This window comes from Apostichopus japonicus, chromosome 8 (assembly GCF_037975245.1).
Source record: "Apostichopus japonicus isolate 1M-3 chromosome 8, ASM3797524v1, whole genome shotgun sequence".
In the NCBI taxonomy this organism is placed as follows: Eukaryota; Metazoa; Echinodermata; class Holothuroidea; order Aspidochirotida; family Stichopodidae; genus Apostichopus; species Apostichopus japonicus.
Genome location: NC_092568.1, coordinates 10,801,712 through 10,824,763, shown reverse-complemented (window position 1 = coordinate 10,824,763; position 23,052 = coordinate 10,801,712). Strand labels below are relative to the sequence as shown.

Sequence of the window (23,052 nt, the reverse complement as noted above, 5' to 3'; positions counted from 1 at the left end):
GAAATTCAGACACTTGAGCATAAACAAGTTAATTGCTTTTATTCCTAGCCAAATATATTCAACACGTTACTGAAGCAATAACCAAGAGGGCTCTAAAATAGGGTACATCTTTGATGGAAGCCAGTTTCTGTAAGATAAACGTACCTTTGGCAGGGTATCTTTAAGTCAACTGAAATATTGATTGTATTGTATTGTAAATTAATTGATCCTTGAAACCACAACCGCTGTCTCAAGTATATATGCTACTTGAAAGTAGTATTTTCCAGCAATCATAATGTGGCTTTATATGTACTGGTACTTTGATCTCTTAAGTGACATGCTACTGTAAATACCAAAATGCCTGCCATTGCTGGCTGTATACATTCTGTTGAATCTTAAGAAACTAAAAACAAAAAGTAAAGTAACTGATACTTGAGAACACAACCATTGGCCGCTGTCTCTAGTATATACGCTACTTGAAAGTAGTATTTGCAAGCAATCATAAGGTGGCTGAATTTGTACTGGTACTTTGATCTATTGACATGCTAAATACCAAAACGCCTGCCGTTGCTTGCTCTGTACATTCTGTTGATTCAGTTCACAAAAACTCAGATTGTAGGAATAACATACAACACTGAGCTGTCTATGTACCTGCAGAGCTGCTGAGCGATCTTCCGTGTAGCAGATCCCCTCTGTGATTTTACAGTGCCACATAAAGTGATTGAAGTTTATGTCAGTGGTTAATATACAATGGTGAAGCGGCTATGAAAACACAAAAAAAGGGTGTGACTTAAAGGGTGTGAAGACTCGCGCACAAAGAAACGTCTCATGCCGGTAATCTGACCTAGTTTCGAATGAGGTGTAACAGAAGTGTTCGACACCACCATCGATCCCAGAAAATACACACACAGCTTGCTACCATCGGTAATTAGACACTAGTGTACAGTCAATACATACAGCTACGGTCAATACCCACAACACAGTGTACATAGCAGCGTGGACATCTCAGGTCTAGATAAAAGATAACACGTTTCATTACTGTCTGCATTTTGTAGCGACACGAACAAACCGTCACTTGCAAGCAACGGAAAGTTAACCTTTTCAGAGCGCGGCACGCAGTTTGGGGCGAGTCTTCAATGCCTTTAATGGAACTGGAATGAGCTTGGTACAATTTTTAATGCAAATTGTGTGAATCCTACAATCTCTCCTGTTTGTTCCAAGCAGGTTTAACCATGACATAATCATACAGTTTATGATTTGGTCACTTACTCTGTATTAGGCCGTATGTAGTATTGAAGGCTTCTCCAAACGTCTGGCCAAAGGCGTAAAAGATAGTTATATCAACGATCCACACGACGATTGTGCGGCAGGCATCTATTAGTGTTCTATGAACGGCTGCAAAATACAAACGGAAAAGAGACTATGTCGTATGTCTGCATAAAAAAGGGTTAAGCTGACTAATTGGTCCTAAAAGGAGCAGAACAAGCTTTTCTATTTTTTGTTTTTCATTACTTGGAGGCAGGAGTTTTCTACTGGTACGGGCAGTGTACTATAATATTATCTGCACTTGGGAAGGGAGGGGATGGGGTGATGGGGGGAGGGAAGGGTGGTTGGATCCATGGATTGGCAAATGAAACGGAATGCAGTTTTACCATATTGCCCTTATAGATACAGTACTTGTTTCTTGGCGACCTACGAATATATTAAAGCAACCATTTCAGATACCATACCCCCAAATGGAGTCTAATTCTTCTTCGGAATTAGTCAAAGAGACGATTAGTCGATCTTCAAGAATCAACGAGACTGTTATAGAAGAATCTTCAGGTCACTTGAGAATTGGTTTACTGAAGGAGGTCAATCGTAATAAATAAGACTATCTAATAATTACCAATCAAAATGTGCAAAACAAAACTTGACATGAACTCAGGGAATAATATTCACGTAGGATTTCAATTGTGGGCAATTTACACTGGATGCAGATCAGATCCATTTCGGATTTATATTGAATCCAGATAAGAAAGTTGTTTCAATCAGACAATTAAATGTCTTAGTGTGGAAACTGTTGTGATTGCCCCCAGTAAAATGCTTTTTGAAATTTGAACACAAGTGACCATTATTTGAATTTCTAGCATATTTGGGAGGGACGGGGGTGGGGAAGTGGGAGGGAGGGGAGCAATATACTGATAACCTTACATAAATACAGAGGTAAAATTTTATCTGAGCAATTTTGTACCACAAATTCAGAGCTTTAACAACATTTTTGGCCCCACTGTGTACATTGCCATAGAACACACCTCCAAAAATGTCACAATTTCATCATAGCTAAGTTAAAGCTCAACTTTTTTGAGTTTGTTTTTTACTTTTCTCAAAATAGAATATTATGTAAATGTTTAATTGAATTTCAACAACAGGTGATGCTTTCACCTCACTTTTAAAGTCTCTGCAATTAAAGCTAAACGTGAAGTTCTATCAAACTTCCTTTTCAAATGTTAACTGTGTCAACGACTATTAAACACTAACCTGTGAGGGATTTAGTGACAGCCAGTCCACAGTAATTATAAAATGTAATGGAGAAGAGATAAAGAAGACAGAAAGCCAATAACTGCGGACTCTGATAGATCTGGAAGAGGGCATCGATGGTGTCCTCGTACCTCTTGGTGTAGGCCCCCTCGTCGGGGACAAAATAGAGAATTGGAAGCACTATCTGAAAGATGAAGTCAATATAGAGAATTGGAAGCACTATCTTAAAGATGAAGTCAACATAGCAAATTGGAAGCACTATCTTAAAGATGAAGTCAATATAGAGAACTGGAAGCACGTTCTTAAAGATGAAGTCAATATTGAGAATTGGAAGCACTATTTTAAAGATGAAGTCAATATTGAGAATTGGAAGCACTATCTTAAAGATCAAGTCAGTATTGAGAAATGGAAGCAATATCTTAAAGATGAAGTCAACATAGCAAATTGGAAGCACTATCTTAAAGATGAAGTCAATATAGAGAACTGGAAGCACGTTCTTAAAGATGAAGTCAATATTGAGAATTGGAAGCACTATTTTAAAGATGAAGTCAATATTGAGAATTGGAAGCACTATCTTAAAGACGAAGTCAATATAGAGAATTGGAAGCACTATCTGAAAGACAAAGTCAATAAAGAGAATGGGATGCACTATCTGAAAGATGAAGTCAATATAGAGAATTGGAAGCACTATCTGAAAGATGAAGTTAATATAGAGAAATGGAAGCACTATCTGAAAGACAAAGTCAATAAAGAGAATGGGATGCACTATCTGAAAGATGAAGTCAATAAAGAGAATGGGATGCACTATCTGAAAGATGAAGTCAATATAGAGAATTTGAAGCACCATCTTAAAGATGAATTCAATATTGAGAATTGGAAGCACTATCTAAAAGATGAATTCAATATAGAGAATTGGAAGCACTATCTGAAAGATGAAATCCATTTTAAAGAATTGGGTGAAGTAACCAAAAGATGGAATTCAATATACAGAATTGGGAGAAGTAAACTAAAGATCAATTCAAAATGAACATGATTGCTGAAACTACCCAATTAAGATCAGTATCAAAAATGAAGAGAATTACAAGAATAAGTACCCAAAACATCAATTCAAAACATAAAAACTGTAACATTAATGTGATACCAATGAGAAGATCGAAAGAAGGGCTGGAGAAATCTTGTACCATATTTGAGACCTATATCGAACAGATCAAATCAAAATAACTGAAACTGTCAGAACTGTCTGACTTAACAACAGCAAAAAAAAGTAAAATAAAAAAAATAATGATAAAAAAATTAATACAAAAAATATTGGGCATTGGAAGAAATATCTGAAAGCCTTCATCAAGCTAAAAGTATTGCAAGAACTAACAAATTAAGAAAGAGTTAATCTTAAATGATGTTTTTAGACATAACTTGTACGTTAAATGTTTACAACAAACAAGACAAATTTTTAAACATGGGCGAGATATTAGTTTCTATTCTTATTCCTTCCAGAAATTTACCTTAAATCATACGTGTAAACATCGGAAATGTTCTTTTGGTTCTTAAAATGAGCAATTCTTTATGTTATACCCAAAATGATTTTTATTCGATATACATTCCTCTACATAAACAAATTTGTATGTCCTGTTAAATCCATCAGTGGTATTTCTGAAAACAACTACCCCTGTATAACATACCATCTTTTTATACTGCCCTCACAATGACATAACCCCTATTTTTAGAACTAACTGTTTATATCGAAAGACAATAGGCCAGTTTGAATGATTGAAATTTGCACTGGAAATCACACATATTCAATAACAGCCCCGAGCTAAACTGAACAAAAACATTTATAAAGTACCAGTCTTTTTATTCTTATATGCACAGTAACACAACAGTCTCACAAAACAAACAAATCACTGATTGTAGTACACGCCAAGCTTAATTGTCCATTCAATTATAAATATTCTAAGCTGACAAACACAAAAATAGTTGAGGACTTGCATGATACTGCAGAAGTGCAATCCATGCATGCTGTGTGCATCAACCAAATAAAACCCAGACAAGAAAAACACAAACACAAGAAAAAAACTATATCACTTCACAGCTCAAAAACACCTTTTCTCTTCTGGAATTGTTTTTAGTTTGTTCAGTGGTTTACTTACCAAGACCATTAAACAGAAACCAAACGTGCCTTCCATTCCAACAACCTAAGTAAAGAAAAAAATAGAGTAAAAGAAGAATATTTTTTAATTAAATCTTTATACAAACTCTTCAATGTTTGTTGGGGGACACATAAACATAGCATATATATAGACTTGACTTTAAGACTTGTCCTTTCATGCTACTCAAAGCTAAAAATACCAAAGTAGTTATGAACAAACGACAAAATATTGGCATCCAATATTTCTTTTTCTTTTTTTGTTGTAATTTTTAAGTTTGTGCTTTTTATTTGTGATTTATACTACTGTAGTATTACATATTTTCTGGGCCAAATGGGATTATTAATGTAGTGGTTCATTAACTTTCATTTGGTGAAAAACAAATTGAGAACTGTGTCTTAACAACCATCTTAATTTGTAAACTAATTGAATAATAAATGGCAAGTTTGGTTAAGAGGCTTCAGAGCCTCATTTTCAGTTTGACTGTGAGTAAACACTTGGTTTAGTCATTCTGACCAAGCAAGCTATGTATTGTTTTACACATAAATTTGATGGATACTCGTCAATAATGGATACATATATATGTAGCTACATATACTTGGCAGTACGGTACTAAACGTTTACCAGTTCACTCTAGACAGGGTAGAGTGACAGTGCATAGTTTGTGGGGAGACAGGTAAGCAAGCAAACAATGTAACTGCCCTTCAATGATAACTAGAGATCTATGTGGCTGCAAATGCTTGACTGCTATACTAATTAAAAGAAAACAAAATTGTCATCATTTCAAGGCATTGAAGACTCGCCCCAACGTGATACCTTGTTATCTTTAGCTGGACCTGAGATGTCCATCTCTGTATCATTTGCACACTGTGCTGTGGGTATTGACCGCAGCTGTATGTACTGACTGTACACTAGTGTCCAATTACCGAAGGTAGCAAGCTGTGTGCATATTTTCTGGGATCGATGGTGGTGTCTAACACTTCTGTTACACCTCATTCGAAACTAGGTCAGATAACCGGCATTAGACGTTTCTTTTTGCGCGAGTCTTCACACCCTTTAATCCACTGCTCAATGGAGAAAAGTTTATATGTAAGAAATTTAGTTCAATGCCTTGTTTTTCATTCAAAAAAACATCTTGGGAATCACATTTCCTAATTCCAAGGACTTGTGAACATATCACATTTTCAAAAATACATTATTTTTCCTTGAAGATTTGAGTATGACACCAACAAGATTGCAGCAAATTCTGATACAAAGCGATCCAGGCTTTTAGGTCTGGCAAGGTTCAACTTGAAGGTTGAGGGGTTCACTATCCTGTAAGTGGGTTAAGTTGACAATTCAAAGTGACCAAGGAACAAAGGTTCAATTTGCAATATTTTGTGAGTGATGTCAGATATACTGTGGACAGTATCATTGTTCAAAAACCCTTCCTGGGAAGGCCTAGGTATACAGGACCAGTAAACCTGTAAGAAAGTTTGACCATATTCCTACGAATCAAATATGCCAGATAGTGTTTGTTCTGATGGTATCAATCTGCCGGTTAATATGACCTTTCGCTAACGTTCTAACATCATATTGAGCGAGAGTTGAACTTCAATTACAGAAAATTGTGTGTTAACTACAAGATTAATGTAATGAACTGTGTAATGATGATCATCAAACCTGCACAGTTTATGCTGTATGCAGGGACTCACTGTCCCCAGTTCATTTCCATGGATTAATATAGGAGCCTACCACAGGTTTCCATCTATTCAGATATCTTATCAAACATTCACTCAAATATGCTAGACATTCGTCAAATAATGGTACTGTCAGTCATGAGGCAATTTAGCACTGTACTACTATGCACAAGAAATACTGACCACTTTCTTACCCAAGGGTATATCTAGACTTCTTCTATTAATAGCTGGGCCAAATACAATCTTAGGGGACAGGTAGAACCGATTTTTCAATATAAAAAAAAAAGCTTTTCTGACAATTTTTTCTTTGAGGGGAGGGGGGGTAGCAGAGAAATATTTGAGGGAAGAGGGGGTGGCAGAGGAATTTTTGAGGGAAATTTATAGCAGATTTAGCCAATGACCGAATAGCAAACAGCTCCTAAATCTATTGTTACATGCATGCCAACTATTCTTGTTTTGATTTTCAGCTGTCCCTGTCTGAAGCAATATTTCCTGGTGGGATCAAAATTCCCAGAAGAGACAAAAATCCAAATTGGGAAAGGGTCAAAACTTAAAAATGAAGCGAAATGGTTAAATTCTGTGCAAATAAAACACAAAGTCTGCATATTTTTTTCCATCCTCTCCCTCCCTATGGCAAGTTTCTGCTGGTCCCAAATTGCCTTGTTCTTAGGCACAAACATGTGTGTAGAATGTCAATCAAATCAAACATGCAAACAAGTTAACACATTAGTAACTTACTTTTATTGCTCACACGGGTGACATTAACATTTCGGTGACTAAAGAGCCACACTCTGTTGACAGTGACCTTGTTGTATTCCTATGGAACTGGTGATCTCTTGCGTGTATTATTACAACCAGGTGTCATTTATATATCCTAACCTATAATTTACACTCTTTTGGATGTAGCACACAATAGAGAGGGTGAATTTATGGTGTTACTTTCAACAGAATTTGAATTACTGTAGCAATATTTTGACACCTTTTTGTAAAGCTTATTTCTGTATTTCTAAGATGCCTAGCTTTCCCCAAATAAGTGTAAAAGTCTCAATGTGTGTTTGCCAAATTTAAACTTCCACCTTTCCAGCTTACTGGCCCATGAGCTCAGTAGAAATGACACCGTTCTATGCAATTTTCATATTAATATTCAATATTTATATTGAGTTATCTGTCGTTAAACATTTTGAGAGCTGAATAAAATTCGCCAGATTTTTTAACAGGTCCATAGATTCTACAAACTTCAATCAACATTTGCAATCCCCGCCCAACAGATCATGCACCAATCAAATCTCTCTGTTTTGTTTACGACCATTAGGCCTACTGTAGGACTTACTTTCACTTTCGTGGCGAGCCTGTGTTAGGTCTCTTGAATAGTATCTTTCTTTCGGTCTTACTAATGTAGCTTGCGAAATTGTGTCATTTCCTTCCATTGCAATGAATAAATAGGTGTTTTCAGACATTTCCTCCGTGGAATTGGGTAAAAAAAAGTGGACGATACGAGTATATATATAGGTTACATAATTTGTGTAATGAGCATGCTGATATGGGCGGTCGCAGTGATTTTACAGTAAATAATTTGCGTCATAAGAGCAACAGAAATAAATTTCATTCAATTGCGACAGCTTTTCTCCAGAGTGCATTTACAATAAGAAACCTTGAATATGCTTCAGAAGTTTGTTTTCTGAAATTCATCAGCAAACACGTATTGAGACGTTAATAATGACATTATCTTTTATAATTATTTTATTATTATAAAGACATGGACATTTATTATTTTAATATTGATGAGCCTCTTTGGGCGATTTCTGTAGGAGTATATCTGCTATATAATAATGGCATTGCTTCAGTAATTATTATTGCACAGTTAGTTTACTTTCAGTAAAAATGGTATGCATCTGAAATTTGCTTGGGTGGCCTCAAATGAGTTACAAATACTGTACTTTGCCGTTCTACAAATACAACAAATTGCAAAAAGGAAGGTCTAGAACCTGGAAATATAATGGGAAGCATTCTTCATTCTCTATATATTGGAGCAAACACAGAAAAAACAAACACAATTTTTACAAACAAAATTTAAAGTGAAATTGCGGATACAATCTGAGGTTTCGATCGAGACTGTTGTGTTTGTTAAAACCTGCGATGGTAATAACGCCTCATGTGTGTTTACATAAACAGAAGACTACCAATTTTGCTTGACAATCTATGATTATAGTAGCCTACATCTAGTTCAACTGTTACCAGTGAAACTCTGTACCAGCACATCTTTGAAATGAACTCAGCCATGGCACTATAGCGTACCACAAAGGCCATCCAATAGACCTATAAGTGGTAAACATTGAGGTCGCTTAATGCAAGGTTTTCTGTGTTCTTCTTACAATTGACGAACAAAAGTGCAGTAAACTACAGTAAATAATAAGCTCTGATTGTCTGTCCATGGTATGCCATGAAGTAGGCTATTCCATATAACCGGCTAAACGTACTACAACACCTGTAGCTGGGAAGCCTAACAAAAAAAACGGGCTCAGTTTTGGTTCCATTAAAATCTTGTTTTATTTTTACATTGAAAGAGCCACAACTTGGTAGTGACATGTGTTTCTGTTAATAGGTGTTAAAGATACCTAAACACAAGACCTGTTACTTTACTTGACCTTTATGCCATCCAATGACCCCTGGGGACGACAACCATAAAATTTTCCCTGTGGACAACCATGAACTGTTCACAAACCCCCATACAAAAGACAGTATCAGCAATGAACTCAACATATAATATATATATATATATATATATATATATATATATATATATATATATATATATATATATATATATATATATATATATATATATATATATATATAAATATATATATATATATATATACAAATGATTTTGGAGTTGGTTAGCATCATGTTTGATCTCTAGAGTAAGGCAAAATATGTCACTAAAAACAGAGCTAGTATTGTTAGAAACAGGTGACAAACACCTACAGTGGAATTACGACCTTCCTTACCAGTTTAGAACTTTTGGACATACATTCAGCGTCCATGGCCTTGTTGGTTAGGGTGTCTGCGTAAAAAGTGGGAGGCCAGGGTTCTAATCCTGGTGGAGGCTGGAAGTTTTTTCCCTGTTCTTGATTTTCCAACTCATGATGTTTTTCATTATATATATATATATATATATATATATATATATAAAAAATCATATGTATAGATATGTATATGAATATATATATTTTTATACAGTAAGGTCTAAGGGCAGGGGTGAGCCCTCGGAAATAAAGGCTTTGATGCAAATTGGCTATATAATTTTTCATCATTTTAACTACATTCATGTATTTCGCATTGTGAAATGTGTGTTACGAGGTTTAAGCCTTTCTTGTCCCAGAACATTCTGAGGGAGACTAATTCCCCCCTCCTATTTTCCCGTACAGCTATGCCAATGGCCAACAACATCATCGATTTTAAGCCTTAAAAGAGCATTCCCAGACACTTAGCATATTCTGAAGGTGAATGTCTCTCAACATTTTTCTTTATTTTTTGGACGATAAATATGATGGCTAAAAAAAGAGACCTAAAGTCATCCTTTAAAATTCATTTATGGTATCATAATTATACAAATCGGCCATTTTAGAGCAGCTTTGAATGGACATGATTTGTACCGAGTATGACCTTTAACCCCAAATCACCTTCTGCCTGTAATATGTCGTACGATTTAATAAAGGCTGAACTTCCTGTTCTATTTTCAACGACTGAAGGGTTCCAACAAAATATCTCATGAAAACTGATTTCTTGACATACAGAGTAGTCTTTTGATGAAACCTTGTCAACAGATACATCTATATATTGAAATTTAAAGCACTTTAACACGTTGTAGAATAGCCATTGTTCTACCGACAAAAGTAACCTTTGTGCATTTACAGCTAAAAATATTTGAATTACCTGGGCACCATGTTGACTGAAGAACAATTGCGGCTACTCCCTTTAAAAATCCTGGAAGAATCGCAAATAGAAGTTCACCGAAGACTGTCAAGTTTTTGAACAAGATCCGATTGTTTAACACTGCACAATCAGCATAGAGTAGCTTCTGATATTTAAAAGCATGTTTCCTTAGCAATAGTTACACTGCAAATCCAGCATAGACTATATGTTCTTATTGTAGTTTCTGATATTTCTTATTGTAGTTTCTGATATTTAAAGTATGTTTCCTGATCAATGGCATAAACCAAAGAAAAATTCGATTGGCAATTCTTGCCTACTGTTCCGTCTGTCTGGGCCTGTCGAAACGGACAATATCATAAATGTAACACCGCTCTCTTCAGGTACCCAACAGCTTGTTTTAGCCTCCGGTTCCCATCCCAACCCAAACCCCCACCCACTACACCTACCCTTCCCTGTCAGTCAGTCAGCCAGTCAGTACAACCGCTCTTTTGACTCATAGTATACATACAAATGTCCTATGTGACATTTTTTACTGACAGACGTTTATTTTAATAAACTCGATAATAGCTCGCCCTATTCTGAGGTAGGTTCCTTTCCCTAATACACGAAATCAGCAAAACAGTCATGTTAATTACATTACTTTCAACCACAGAAATCTCACTGGATTATTATGGACAATAAATTGACATTAATACATCATAATGTTCCATATATCTTGAGGTACCTGGTGTCAATCCTGTTCTACACTGTAACACAATGGCAGATGGGGGCAGAGTATTTTTAACCATTGATTCACCACCATGCATGCAGGCGATATATAAGTCATAAAACAATAACTGCGTTATTTTGAGGATATAGGAACTATGAAAGAACAGTCCATGATAAGAAAACCATCAAGGATTCCATGCCATCTCAAGAGAGTACTAGGTCAAAGCTAGAGACAGCCATTTACAGCCCCATCATCAAATAAAAATATCATGAAAAGGAGATGGGGAGAAAAACGCTACATGAAATCGGCCAACCTTTAATAATCGAGTCATTTTAGTCGGTGGCCTAATCGTCCCCCTTTTACGAATACCACGACTGCAAGGCGAGACATTCGCAAATGTAAAACAGAAAATGCTTTGATCAAAGACAACAAAAAATTTAAAAAGAGATCTTTTTACATTTTGCTTCCAGTTTATCAAAGTTTAACAAATCTTTCACCTCACGAATATTGAAAGTTACTCACCTGTAACGGAGGGTAGTTCCTCTTCTTTAGGAAGGTCTCTTCCACGACCATCTGTAGAGCGTTGCTCGCCTGTCCAGCTAAGATCAAGATCAGACCTGTGTGTAATAAAACATTTTATCCAGAACTCGTTCAAGAAATGTTCAAGATTTTTTTCAAAACGGACTTCTTCTTTCTTTCTTGTTTTTAAAAATCTTCCATTTGCACTCTGGGATCTTTCTAGTTGTTGAGAAGTTATTTCCAAGGTAGGCAATAAATTATTCGGCTTGAATGGGATTTCAACTGCACTCTAGATGGAAGGAAGGTCTTGTGTTCTCCCAACTGGAGCTATGGAGTCCTAGTTTGCAATAACCTCTATCAATCATTGCTACTGCCATATAGGGAGGAGCCATGGGGAAAAGACTTTCAAAAGAAACAGTTTTCTGCTCATGAGGTGTTTTAGAACAGGGGGGCATACACCTATTTCTATAGGGGGTTAAACACTTTTCTAGTAGGGGAGGGAGGGGGGAGTGGGAGGGAGGACAGGAAAACCTATTAAAGAAAAGTCTGACACTTTTGGTGGGGCCAGACAAATATATGGGGTGGGGGGGGCCTACCAAGCCTTTGGCAACCCATTACTACTCAGCCCTGCAGCTTTATGAGCAATCTGTAATCTACCCAGAATCTACGGAATCTCTTACCTAGAATGGTTTCTTTAACACCAGACGCTGACTCTTCTTCAAAAATACTAACGCTGCCTACTAGTACCAGTCCCATCTGAAGATTTGAAAATATTGTAAATATGTAAAATTTGTATATTTATATAGTGTCCCATCAGGCACAGGATGGAGTGGCATCGGACATGTGAGTGTGGTTTTTGGGAGGGTGGAGGTGGGGGGTGAGGGGTTTGGGTAAAAGCTTTCTTTTAAGAGAGACACAGAGATCATACTATATGCCTGATAATATGAGAGCAAGTTATGCAGCCAATCATGACAGAAATGCTTTCCGACCACCAGGCAATTCATGTCAGCTCTTTATGTGTTGTTCCTTTTTCATAAAATGAATCTAAACCATCCATGTATGTATAAATATAATTCATTGTATTTTATGCTTAAATTTGAAAAATGTAATTATTCCTTTCTTTCTTTTTTTCTTGAACCTGATTTTTTTATGATAGCAATTTTCCTTTTAGTACATTATAAACTTCCTTCTAACTTAATTTTCTTAGGATTGCAATTTTTTAATTTATAGACTACATCTTTAATGACAAAATAACTGTCGTAATTGAAGAGAATATAAACCAGCTGGCAGCTGAGAGACTTTACCACAGTAACAGATATGCCTGTCCAATGATACCATTTCAGCTCCCTCTTCAGAAAGAGTTTCTGATCGAAAGAAAAAGAAGGAAAAAACCAAGATCAATTGCATTTTTCAATGAAAGATATACAGCAGATAATCTATAGTGCCAATTATTAATACAGCTGCATATTTTTATCTATATCTTCTTTATATGTGCTAAGAACTTTGCAATAACTAGATGTCACATCTCAATTGCTGAAGATAGATAAAACATATCACACCTGTTCCATTTTAGCATATATTCATGTTGTCTGGTTCACAATAGTACTAACGGTTACTTTAACAGCCCCGGGCCACTAACGAATATTTCCCCAGTGGATTTAGATGCATCGCTGGCTTTCAAAATTTCACAAGTTCCAGACTAAGCTTCCCCCCCCCCCCACCACAGGTCAAAAGAGAACAGTACTAATGAATATATGCATACTAATTACATACTTTCCACAGCAACTTATGTATCATAGTAAAAGGACCTCAATTTACAGAAGAAAGAAATGTTAACAAATGTGGTTTAAATGTTGACTTAATTTGATATGGGCTGTAGTCATTTGTCAGGAAGTTGTTCGGGAGGGTCGGGGGGGGGGGATATTTGCTAGTAGAGGGCGTTCATCCAGTGAACTATACACACCCGATTGAGTATCTGTTCCAAGGCAGGGCTGCTCTTGTGGCAGCAAAGAAGGAAGATTCGAAGATCATACTTAAGTCATTCTAACATGTTACCTATCGCATCCAAAACCACACACACAAAAGTGGAAAACCACAATTCTCATTTAACTAACCACAAATGTATTATCTTCTAGATTTATGAACTTAAAAGAATGCCTCATCATTGATATTTTTCACAGTATGTATCAGTATACAGGTTAATCATACTGAATAGGTCAGACCCAGTGGGTTTGGGGTTCAGAACCTCATTCATGAAATTTGGTGTCTTCTTTCCCTATGCAGTCAGTGGGGGGGGGGGACTTATTTTAAAAGTGATCTAAAGCATTTCATGTTTGAGATAATGAGCTCATCACAAAATGTTCTACAAATGACACAACACTATCAGTAACATGAGGATCCAATGTGAATAGAATTCAGTAGAATTGTATAAAAATAAAATGGATTGCAGGTTTAAATTTTTCAAATATACTGTAGTATGAAAACAAGAGTCTGTACAAAAGAAAATGAAAAAAAAAAGAACATCAAATAAAAATAATGAAGACAGACATGGACACTTATTATTGCAATTGGTACTGAATATGCATAGTGAATGTTCGGTAAAACTTTTCAAACAAAATGCACGACGAACCATTGCTTTAAAAGAGCATGCTGTGCATTCGAAAGAATTCCTTGTGGTATTCAGGAGAAAGTCAAAAATGGAAAATACCAGTAGGTTTTGGTTCCATGCCAGGATGAAACCCAGTGTCACCAATGGTTACTGACATATTTGTAGTGAAATTTACATGTATAGGGTAGGTTTGGTAAAACTTTCCAACCCAAATATAGACGAACCATTGCTTTAAAAGAGCATGCTGTGTGTTCGAAAGAATTCCTCTCGGGTAACGAGAAAGTCAAAAATGGAAAACAACCAGTAGGTTTTGGTTCCATGCCAGGATGAAACCCAGTGCCACCAATGGTAACTGACATATTTGTATTGAAATTTATACGCAGTTTTATCTTCGAGTCAGTGAAACATGACTATTGCTATGCATGACATGAGGACAGAACCATTACATTCAATATATAAACATCTTCACCATGGGAGGAGGGATGGGGGTCTTGAAGAACCAGCTGCGGTGGAACATGCACCACACAGTTAGTTGTTTGTGGTGAGAGAATCAGTAGATATAAATAGCAATTGAATAGTTCAGGCATGTTTGTGACACAGTAGTTTTTTGTTTTTTTTAAGGTTGGTTCGACTTGTAGACTTGCTCAAGTCATTTTTCTTTCCCTTAATATTACTATTTATCACTATAAAATCAGACAGTTGTTTAATAACTGACATCAATATGCACATAAAGTAAAAGATAATGTAAGCCTTATAGACCTAGAGCTAAATATAACATTATAATAATATTGATATTTGTATTGGAAGTTACACATGACTTTTCAATACACTGTAATATTAATTATATATCTGCAGTGACCCTAAATAATAATAATAATGCAACAAAACTGTAAACATATTTTTGTGTTTACCTCTTGGGTCGATTAGACGCCATGCATGCTGCAAATTCACTTTTCGAAATCGACAATAATAGTAACCGTTTAACAATTTGAAGAACGTAAATAGATGTAATACTTTACTACACTCACTGAGAATATTCCTGTAAAAACGATAAGAGATCCTCTGAGCATTTGCCAGACCGAAGCTGTCACGTAAAGGAGCCCAATACCTGCGAAGTGTGAAAACACAGTAGTCGTATCATGCAACAATTTCTGAAATACAAGACACAACACAGAACTAGAAATCAAAATCATAATAATAATCATCCGTTATGTTTTCTTTCTTGTGTTCTTCCTTGTTTTCTAAAATAATTGCTCTTTTTTTGCCTCTGCTATTTGTTGTGGCAGGCTAGAACACAATCTGATAAGAAGTAGGGTAAGGGAGAGGGAGGTAGGGGGGAGGGTCTTACTTACAAGATCAGTCAGGGCAGGGACGTCTAGTATTTTAATATGAGGGGTTGTGGCCATTCACTGACAGAGAAGCAACACCAACCACCATCGTTGGTCTACAGTACTGTATGTGGTAGGGATCCTTGGTGATGTACAGCAGTCCCCAACAACCAAAGCAGTTACGAGAAAAATTTTATTCCATATTTGGTCGATATCACAGTTTCAACACCATTTGGACCTATATGTACACAACTCTGCCACAGTAACATATCTTGGCATTTTTACTGGTTTTTCTATCTCCTAAATGCAGCAAGACTTTCCTTTGACATTAAGGGGTGGGGGTGGGTGGGTGGGGGAAGAGGTGTGGGTGTAGGAGGGGGTGAGGTTGTTCATCACAAACAAATCCATCTTATAAGCTAAAGGCAATGTAATGGGTTTGCTTCTCCATTTAACAAGACTAACCATTATCTTGACAAATAGTCCTATTCACGCATGCGGCTGAGATAAGGTATGCAGTTGGAGTATATTATAAAAAGTCAGGTTTGTAAGTCTGGCCACCTATCCCATCCCTTCCACCGCCATTTTTCCTGCTAGTTTATATTATGCAATCATGTCCTTTCTTTTCCTTAATTATTTATCTCACACATTTTTTGTTTTTGTTTTTTTCCATGTTGTTCATGACATCCATATTGAGATACACAGTTTTAGACATGTTAAGCTCTTTGCTTTTTATATAAAACTTGGAAAACAAATCCTTCCCTGTGGACGTGACTCTCGCAGCATCCGAGTATAATTCCCGACGGACGACAAAGGAAGAAGAACAGCTTAAAAGCTCTCAATAATTCCAATAAAGAGATGTATGGTTGCCCTCAGTTTAACACCTTCCGGGAGTGCTGAGAGATCAGATAATTTCATGATTCTCACAGGATTCAGAATTGGGGGAGTTCAGGTATTTCCACTTACTGTACATGGCAATTCCCTTCTCTTGAAATGTTCAAGAAGGGTGAGCGCCACAAAGGACACCTTTATTTATTAGGGCAATGGAGGGTTAATCCATGCCAGATCTGGCATGTCTCAAAACACTATCATCTTACAAGTGCATATTAATACAGTAGCTTCTACATGCCCTTCAAATGGGGATCCAAATAGCCACAAAAAAATAGATAAATACAGTAAATAAAAATACAAGCTAAACCTTTCTGGGAAAGTTAGGCTGATCAAATGAGGATTAAATTCCTGTAGCTTTCAACTGTGCTCTTTGCTGAGGGCCCTAAGTTTTCAAAACATAACTGAGATATTTTTTGGGGGTGGGGGGGGGTTTAAATTTTGGATACTATGAGAATTGTGAAGGAGCGACTAAATACTGTACTACTTCAACTAACACAGTTTACCAATGAATAAAACATATATGGTTCAATTTAAAAGTTGCCATTGAATACACTTATTTGATATACTGTAGCCAGTAGCCTTAATGCTTGTTCAAACTGAAAAGGAAAAGAAATTTGTTGCAGATCCCTTTAAAGGTAAATAATATTGGAGGGTATGGGCAGCAAAATTGGTATTTAAGGAACAAGATGGTTACTATGTATATATATGCTATATCAAGCTCAGCTGATACAAAATCAGTTATTTGGGCATTAATAGAGCAGTCTGATGTAAATATTTGTCATATTTAAAGATTAATCTGCTAGAGCAAGGATATTGGAATCTCTGACAAGATTTATGCATAAAATATTCGCTTTCATAAAGCTGCATTTTGTGGATACAGTATGTTGAGGACATACGGTTGCAGAGATATTGACATTTTTACGAATTGTCTGATAAGCTCCGCCCATTCATTAATATCCATGAGATGGGAACCAAAAACGATAGGGTTTATCTACACATCATGGTGCATGTATCTATCACGTATGACATTGATTTGCTTGTGCTACTTGAGATATCGTGTTTACGAGCTGGCTGTATCATACACACACACACACCCACCCGCACGCACAAGCACCCACGTGCATACAAATGCAACCTGCATTACATAGTTTCCTTTGCTTCCAGCAAGGAACCAATGAAATGGCTTACATCTAACATTATATGTAATGCAAAGGTCAATGAAATAAGTATGATGTACATGCAGGCTAGGATTACAAACAGTAAGATCGTTGCTACAGTAACCACCCAGGAGGCGTTCACAAGAGAGCATAGGCAGTTATGTTAAGGTGGCATACTCCTCTTAGAGTCGATTGTTCTCCTTCAGGAAGAGTGCCAAAAAGCAGTCAAGAACATTTTTTTGACCTGTTATCAATCATGATCTAGTTGTATGTGGCTTGCATGTTGAAGAGCATGAACGGAAGTACATGTGGTGCAAAAAGTGGGTCAGTTGAGACACTTTTTAACCCCTTTAAGCCTCCCAGGAGCAGCATACGAAAATTGTTTACTACTGAGTGAAGAGATTTGTTTACAGGTGACGAAAAGTTCAGGCTCTTAAAGCAAAAAATCTGCACAATCATGTTAAGGAAAATTGTTGGTGCCACGAATGGTCAGCTTGTCAGCTATCCAGTGATGGGTAGCATTTAGCTAGTGAGAACTTTTATCTAGAATTAGAGACCACATTACTTTTGTGGTATAGTGTGTAAGTCAATGGGGCTTTTAATAGGCATATGCTACCTTTAATATGACCTTAGGGGTGAGCAGTCTAGCCCTGAAGAAAGATCATGTGACACCCATGACAACAGGGTTCCACTCCTTATAGCATGGAGGTAAAAACAGAATAACTCCATGCATATAGAAACTAGTAATGAGAAATTTAAAGTATTTACACCAAATAAATCAAGTGCTAATGTTAGTTCTGGTTTATCTAAGACTTGTTTTCAATATTTACTTAATATACTTGAAGTACAGTAGTAAGTAACTTTTTTTTTGGTTTTCCATTTTTTTTTCTCTATTTCTTGGCAAGGTGTCCAAAAACATTTCCTCCAATATAATTTTTGGCAAAGGGATATCAAATACTTTTAGAAAGTCAAATTTTCCCAATATTAATAAAAAAAATGACAAAAAAAAAAAGAAGTCTAAGGAGAGTTATTGGGAACACCTGCTCATGAGTGAGTGGAGATTTTATTTTGCCCTACCTGCCAGGGTCGTTCCAATCAAGTCACACATAGTTGGCAAAAGAAAGACAATCTGGAATATTCTGTGAAAGAAGATGAAAAAACAATGTCATGACAGTGTCACTGTGAACGCTTGCTATTGAATCAAATACCTCTCCTGTTTCTAATGTTCTCTGGTCCAAGAGAAATTGGGCGAGATGGAGAGATGGGATTAGCCTATGGCATATCTACTTGTTTCTATATTGTTTGAACTGAACTGAGTGATATATGGTTTGAGTAAGTTAAAGCAAGTGCAGCATCAGAAGCAATGAAACCTAGTACATCTAGAAGGTTGTGGGATTTGATCCCTGGCCGGCCAAAGTAAGGTGGGTTTTGTAATCAAAGTTCAAGAGATACATGGTTCTCCCATCTGAAATGGATGGTTCTAATTGTGAAACATCCAATATGAACTAAGGCTGTAAATTATGTAGCCTCCGGATGTGAAGTGTGGGCTACTGTACGTCATTCGGCTCTCATACCAAAAGTGGATGCTTTTTAGGCTGATTATTATGTGACAGACACAAAGGAAAAACTTCATGAAAATGTCTCAACTTGTTACACGAATACACTGATAATGTTACATGCTGCATAACGTACCAGTCATAAAGGGGGAAAAAACTCATTGTTGTCAGTATATTTACATACTGGCATAAAATACCAGTCTTTATGGTTAAAAAAAACCCCATTACTGTCAGTATTTTTAGACTTTAAACAAAGATAAATTTGTTAACCACAAATTTTACAGGCAAAACATGCCTGTAAAGTTAAATCGTAAACCTTCATTAGAACACTGGATATTGTAATAAGCTAAGATCAGAGTTACACCATGGAGGAGTATTGCATAATACTGTAGGTCAAAAGGTCAATCGGTAACCAGTATGACACTTTTTGTTCATAGACATTTATGTGATCCTACACTCTATACAGTGATGTATCATGTACACTTAAACATGTTTACTAGGGAATAGATTAATACAACTGTTTATGATCAATCATGTCGTTGATACTGTACATCGAGAGTAATTAATGTTCGCCGATACTACTACAATCAATGATATTTAGACTGTGAAAGGACTGGCTTGTCAAATTATTTTTTCGCAGAAATCTACTTCGAACTGCCGCAGCCTATTGACGGACTGGGACTACCTGTTCTGCGAATCGACAGCATTGTACACATTTACATACCAAACACTTAATCTACAGCATAAATTTATTCAAAAGTCACAGTTGTTAAGAAATGAACAGATGAACTTGGGGCAAAGGAATGTATGAAAACATGTTTTTTTTTTTCCAAAACCTACATGGAATAATGTAGGAACAGTTAGGGCTAAAAAGGATCCTCATAGTCTTATGCTGGAAATATTGTGCAGTAGAATCTAACATTGCAGTAAATGATTAGGCCTACCAATTGGCCTGCACAGCAAGGTCACAGACAGGAACAATGCAGGCTGATACTTGTAGACCTCCAAATTAGCATAATTGGACTGGTAATTCTTATGGTAGGCCAAACTGTAAATATTTGGAAACTCATTCTAGAAAAGTGCAGATGTCGCTTGGAGGCAGGTAAGGGAGGAGCGAAATAAACTGAGCTTATTTTGTTATTTCAAGTTATTTTTCTCTTTTCACTTTATCTATTAATTTTTTACAAGTGTTAAGACATGTACTGTACCTTGGTTGTCTGAATTCAACATCTGCCACATTTCCATCGTCTTGGATGTTACTGAGGTACAGATTCTGTCTATGCCTCGCCCGTTCTCTGTATCTATAGACCAGCAGACCTATCAAACATAAACTTTCACCTGGACCAGGAGAGAAAACCACGGATCCAATTGAATAAGTCTCTGACATCAATCGTAACGATCATTACAAAACAAAGAGATTCAGGTTTTAAAAACAGTCGTGAGAACGATTATTTAATAACAATTAATTAATATGAGATACTAGTACAGGTACAGTAATATTAACCACAAATACTGTAATGTCAGAAAATACATTGGACAGATAACTGAATGATTGAGGAGACTAGAGTTTAAAGCCATTGAAGACTCGCCCCAAACCGCGTGCCGCACTCTGAAAAAGTTAACTTTCCATTGCTTGCAAGTGAAGTTTTCTTCTTGTCGCTACAAACGTGAAACGTGATACCTGATAGCTTGTCATCCTTTATCTAGACCTGAGATGTCCATCACTGCTATTGTACATTGTGTTGTGGGTATTGACCAGTAGCTGTATGTATTGACTGTACACTAGTGTCTAATTACCGACGATAGCAAGCTGTGTCTGTATTTTCTGGAATCGATGGTGGTGTCTTACACCTCATTCGAAACTAGGTCAGATTACCGGCGTGAGACGTTTCTTTGTGCGCGAGTCTTCACACCATTTAAGAAGCAAATTTGTGAAATAGAAGTCCAAAGTAGAACAAGAAAAAATGGGCAATAGAATGGAAAGGAAGGAGCAGGAACTGACAAAGAAAGAAAGCTAAGGGCATCCCACTTAACCCTGCCCATCCCACCCACTATGCACCCACTTTCTCTACAAAACCAGTCTTCACTGAACTAGTAAAGTACAGGCAGGATAAAAGACAGGAGTCTACATCAGACCAGTTATAACTATTTTCAAGCTCTTCTGCTTTTGCTCAACAGGTTTTAAATATCCACTCTTTAATTTTCTAAGATTGAAAATTCACTACTTGAGAGTGTCCACGATGACCATTTCTTTGGTGAGGTGATAGTCACTCTTACCATAATTGAAGAGTGAATTTCAAGTCAATTAAGGTCTAAATCGAGTGAATGCTTTCAGTCTATAATTATATCATAATTATATTTATAATTATAATTATATTTATATAATATAATATATTATATTTAACTTGTCAGAATTCCGTCTAGAGTAGGAGACTGGAAAAATACTGTAATCTTCATGTCTATATGCAAAACTAATGTAAGGCGGGGGTTTTAATTGTTACTTAGGTCGGGTTAGCATGGGCGCCTTACACTAGATAATTCTGCCGAGGGTTAAGTCCGAAATATAGAGATTAAATACGAGAAACAGTTCAGGAGACGAATAGGATACTTTTCTTCTTGTGATAAACTTTATTGAAATGTTGGGATTCCAAATTGAAAACAATAGATGGGATGAAACTTGAAACGGTTTAGCAATAAACGGCCTAAAGAAATGAGAACTAAAAAAACGTCCTTACGGGACGAAGACTAACTGAGAACTATCGAATATAAAAATATGCTTCTTTGAAGTCATGCAAACTGGAATAAACAATCATGTACGCACTCAGCTGATTGGCTGAAGTGCCAATAGCAACCAAAAATAATAATAACTCTAGATTGGACAAGCCGACTGGAGGGATTGTCTCTGGGACAGGTTATCATTGACCAGGGGTAATTTAACGTCTGTAAAGCGCTTTGAAACCTATCGCTGGTATAAAGCACTATTAAAAGCAAATATTAAATATTTTTAATATGATTGTAGGGAACCTGTCGGTGTTGCCCGAGATGATTTACAAGTTCTGAGAATGATAGCTGGTGACATCTGTGCCTGTGCAAGGCAGACTTAAAGGACACTAACTGCACAGTAGGGGTCTACTGTATTGTTGGCTGACATAAATTTGAATGTGAGTCAGATATATATATTGTAATTCAATATTAATTGTTCTCCACGGTGGGTTATATCAATCAGCAGGTTGCCTAATTTTTCATTCTTGAGCTTTATACCTACTGATAACAAAGACTTGCTAGGTGACTTGTAAATATAGTTGCGTGCGCCGGTTTGTGGCTGCACCCTATGGGAAGTCCCCCAGGGGACACGTGGCTTTGGTGCACTGTGGTGCCCCAGGAGAGATTGTTTGAATTGTGCACACTTTGGCGTGTAGGTGTGACAAGTTACCAATGACCAGGGTTAAGTACAGCGCGGCAAGACTTTATTGTAAGTTGCGCTATACCCTGTATAAGAACTGTCAATTATTATTATTAATTATTATTATTATTACTGTAGGGAAAATATTTTTAAAAATGTTACAAATCGACTGTAAATGTAAACTTTCTTAACACAGAACAAAGTATACTAAAAGATCAATATAATTCTGTTTCGGAGAAAGGAGCCGTGGTCATACAGTACCACTGCACTCACCTATAAACATTATAACTGTTTGGAACCATGGGTGATCAAACGGGTGTTCCTCCGTTGTTGTATTTGAGCCGATACCACCTTCTGGTATACCTTTAACTCTGCAACATAAACAAAGTCAAGAAAATTTCTGTCAATTCACCTTGAAATTAGAATAATATCACCAATATTATCTTCAATAATTCAAGTAAAAATTAACTGTACAATGTAACTGTTGTATGCAGTCATCTCTTCAAAAGTGGTAGGCCTAAGTACTACCACTGTATACATGCGAGTGATGTACATAATGACAATTGTTATTCTATAGTAAATCTTAATTCTAGCTCCAAAGATAAAAAACGAGGGCAATCCATGAT

General features: G+C 36.5%; 1 protein-coding gene across 1 annotated transcript in view; it reads right to left on the bottom strand.

Moving 5' to 3' along the window:
- LOC139970529 (solute carrier family 35 member F6-like) overlaps window positions 1–23,052 on the bottom strand; it is a 32,638-nt gene that overhangs the window by 2,584 nt on the left and 7,002 nt on the right. Inside the window, exons 2-11 of the mRNA XM_071976306.1 lie at window positions 22,700–22,797; window positions 20,232–20,361; window positions 18,545–18,606; window positions 15,123–15,202; window positions 12,791–12,850; window positions 12,167–12,242; window positions 11,490–11,584; window positions 4,647–4,691; window positions 2,500–2,683; window positions 1,249–1,374 (exon numbers count right to left, since the gene is read on the bottom strand). Coding sequence (XP_071832407.1) covers window positions 1,249–1,374; window positions 2,500–2,683; window positions 4,647–4,691; window positions 11,490–11,584; window positions 12,167–12,242; window positions 12,791–12,850; window positions 15,123–15,202; window positions 18,545–18,606; window positions 20,232–20,361; window positions 22,700–22,797 — 956 coding nt within the window. The remainder of the gene's footprint in view (window positions 1–1,248; window positions 1,375–2,499; window positions 2,684–4,646; window positions 4,692–11,489; window positions 11,585–12,166; window positions 12,243–12,790; window positions 12,851–15,122; window positions 15,203–18,544; window positions 18,607–20,231; window positions 20,362–22,699; window positions 22,798–23,052) is intronic.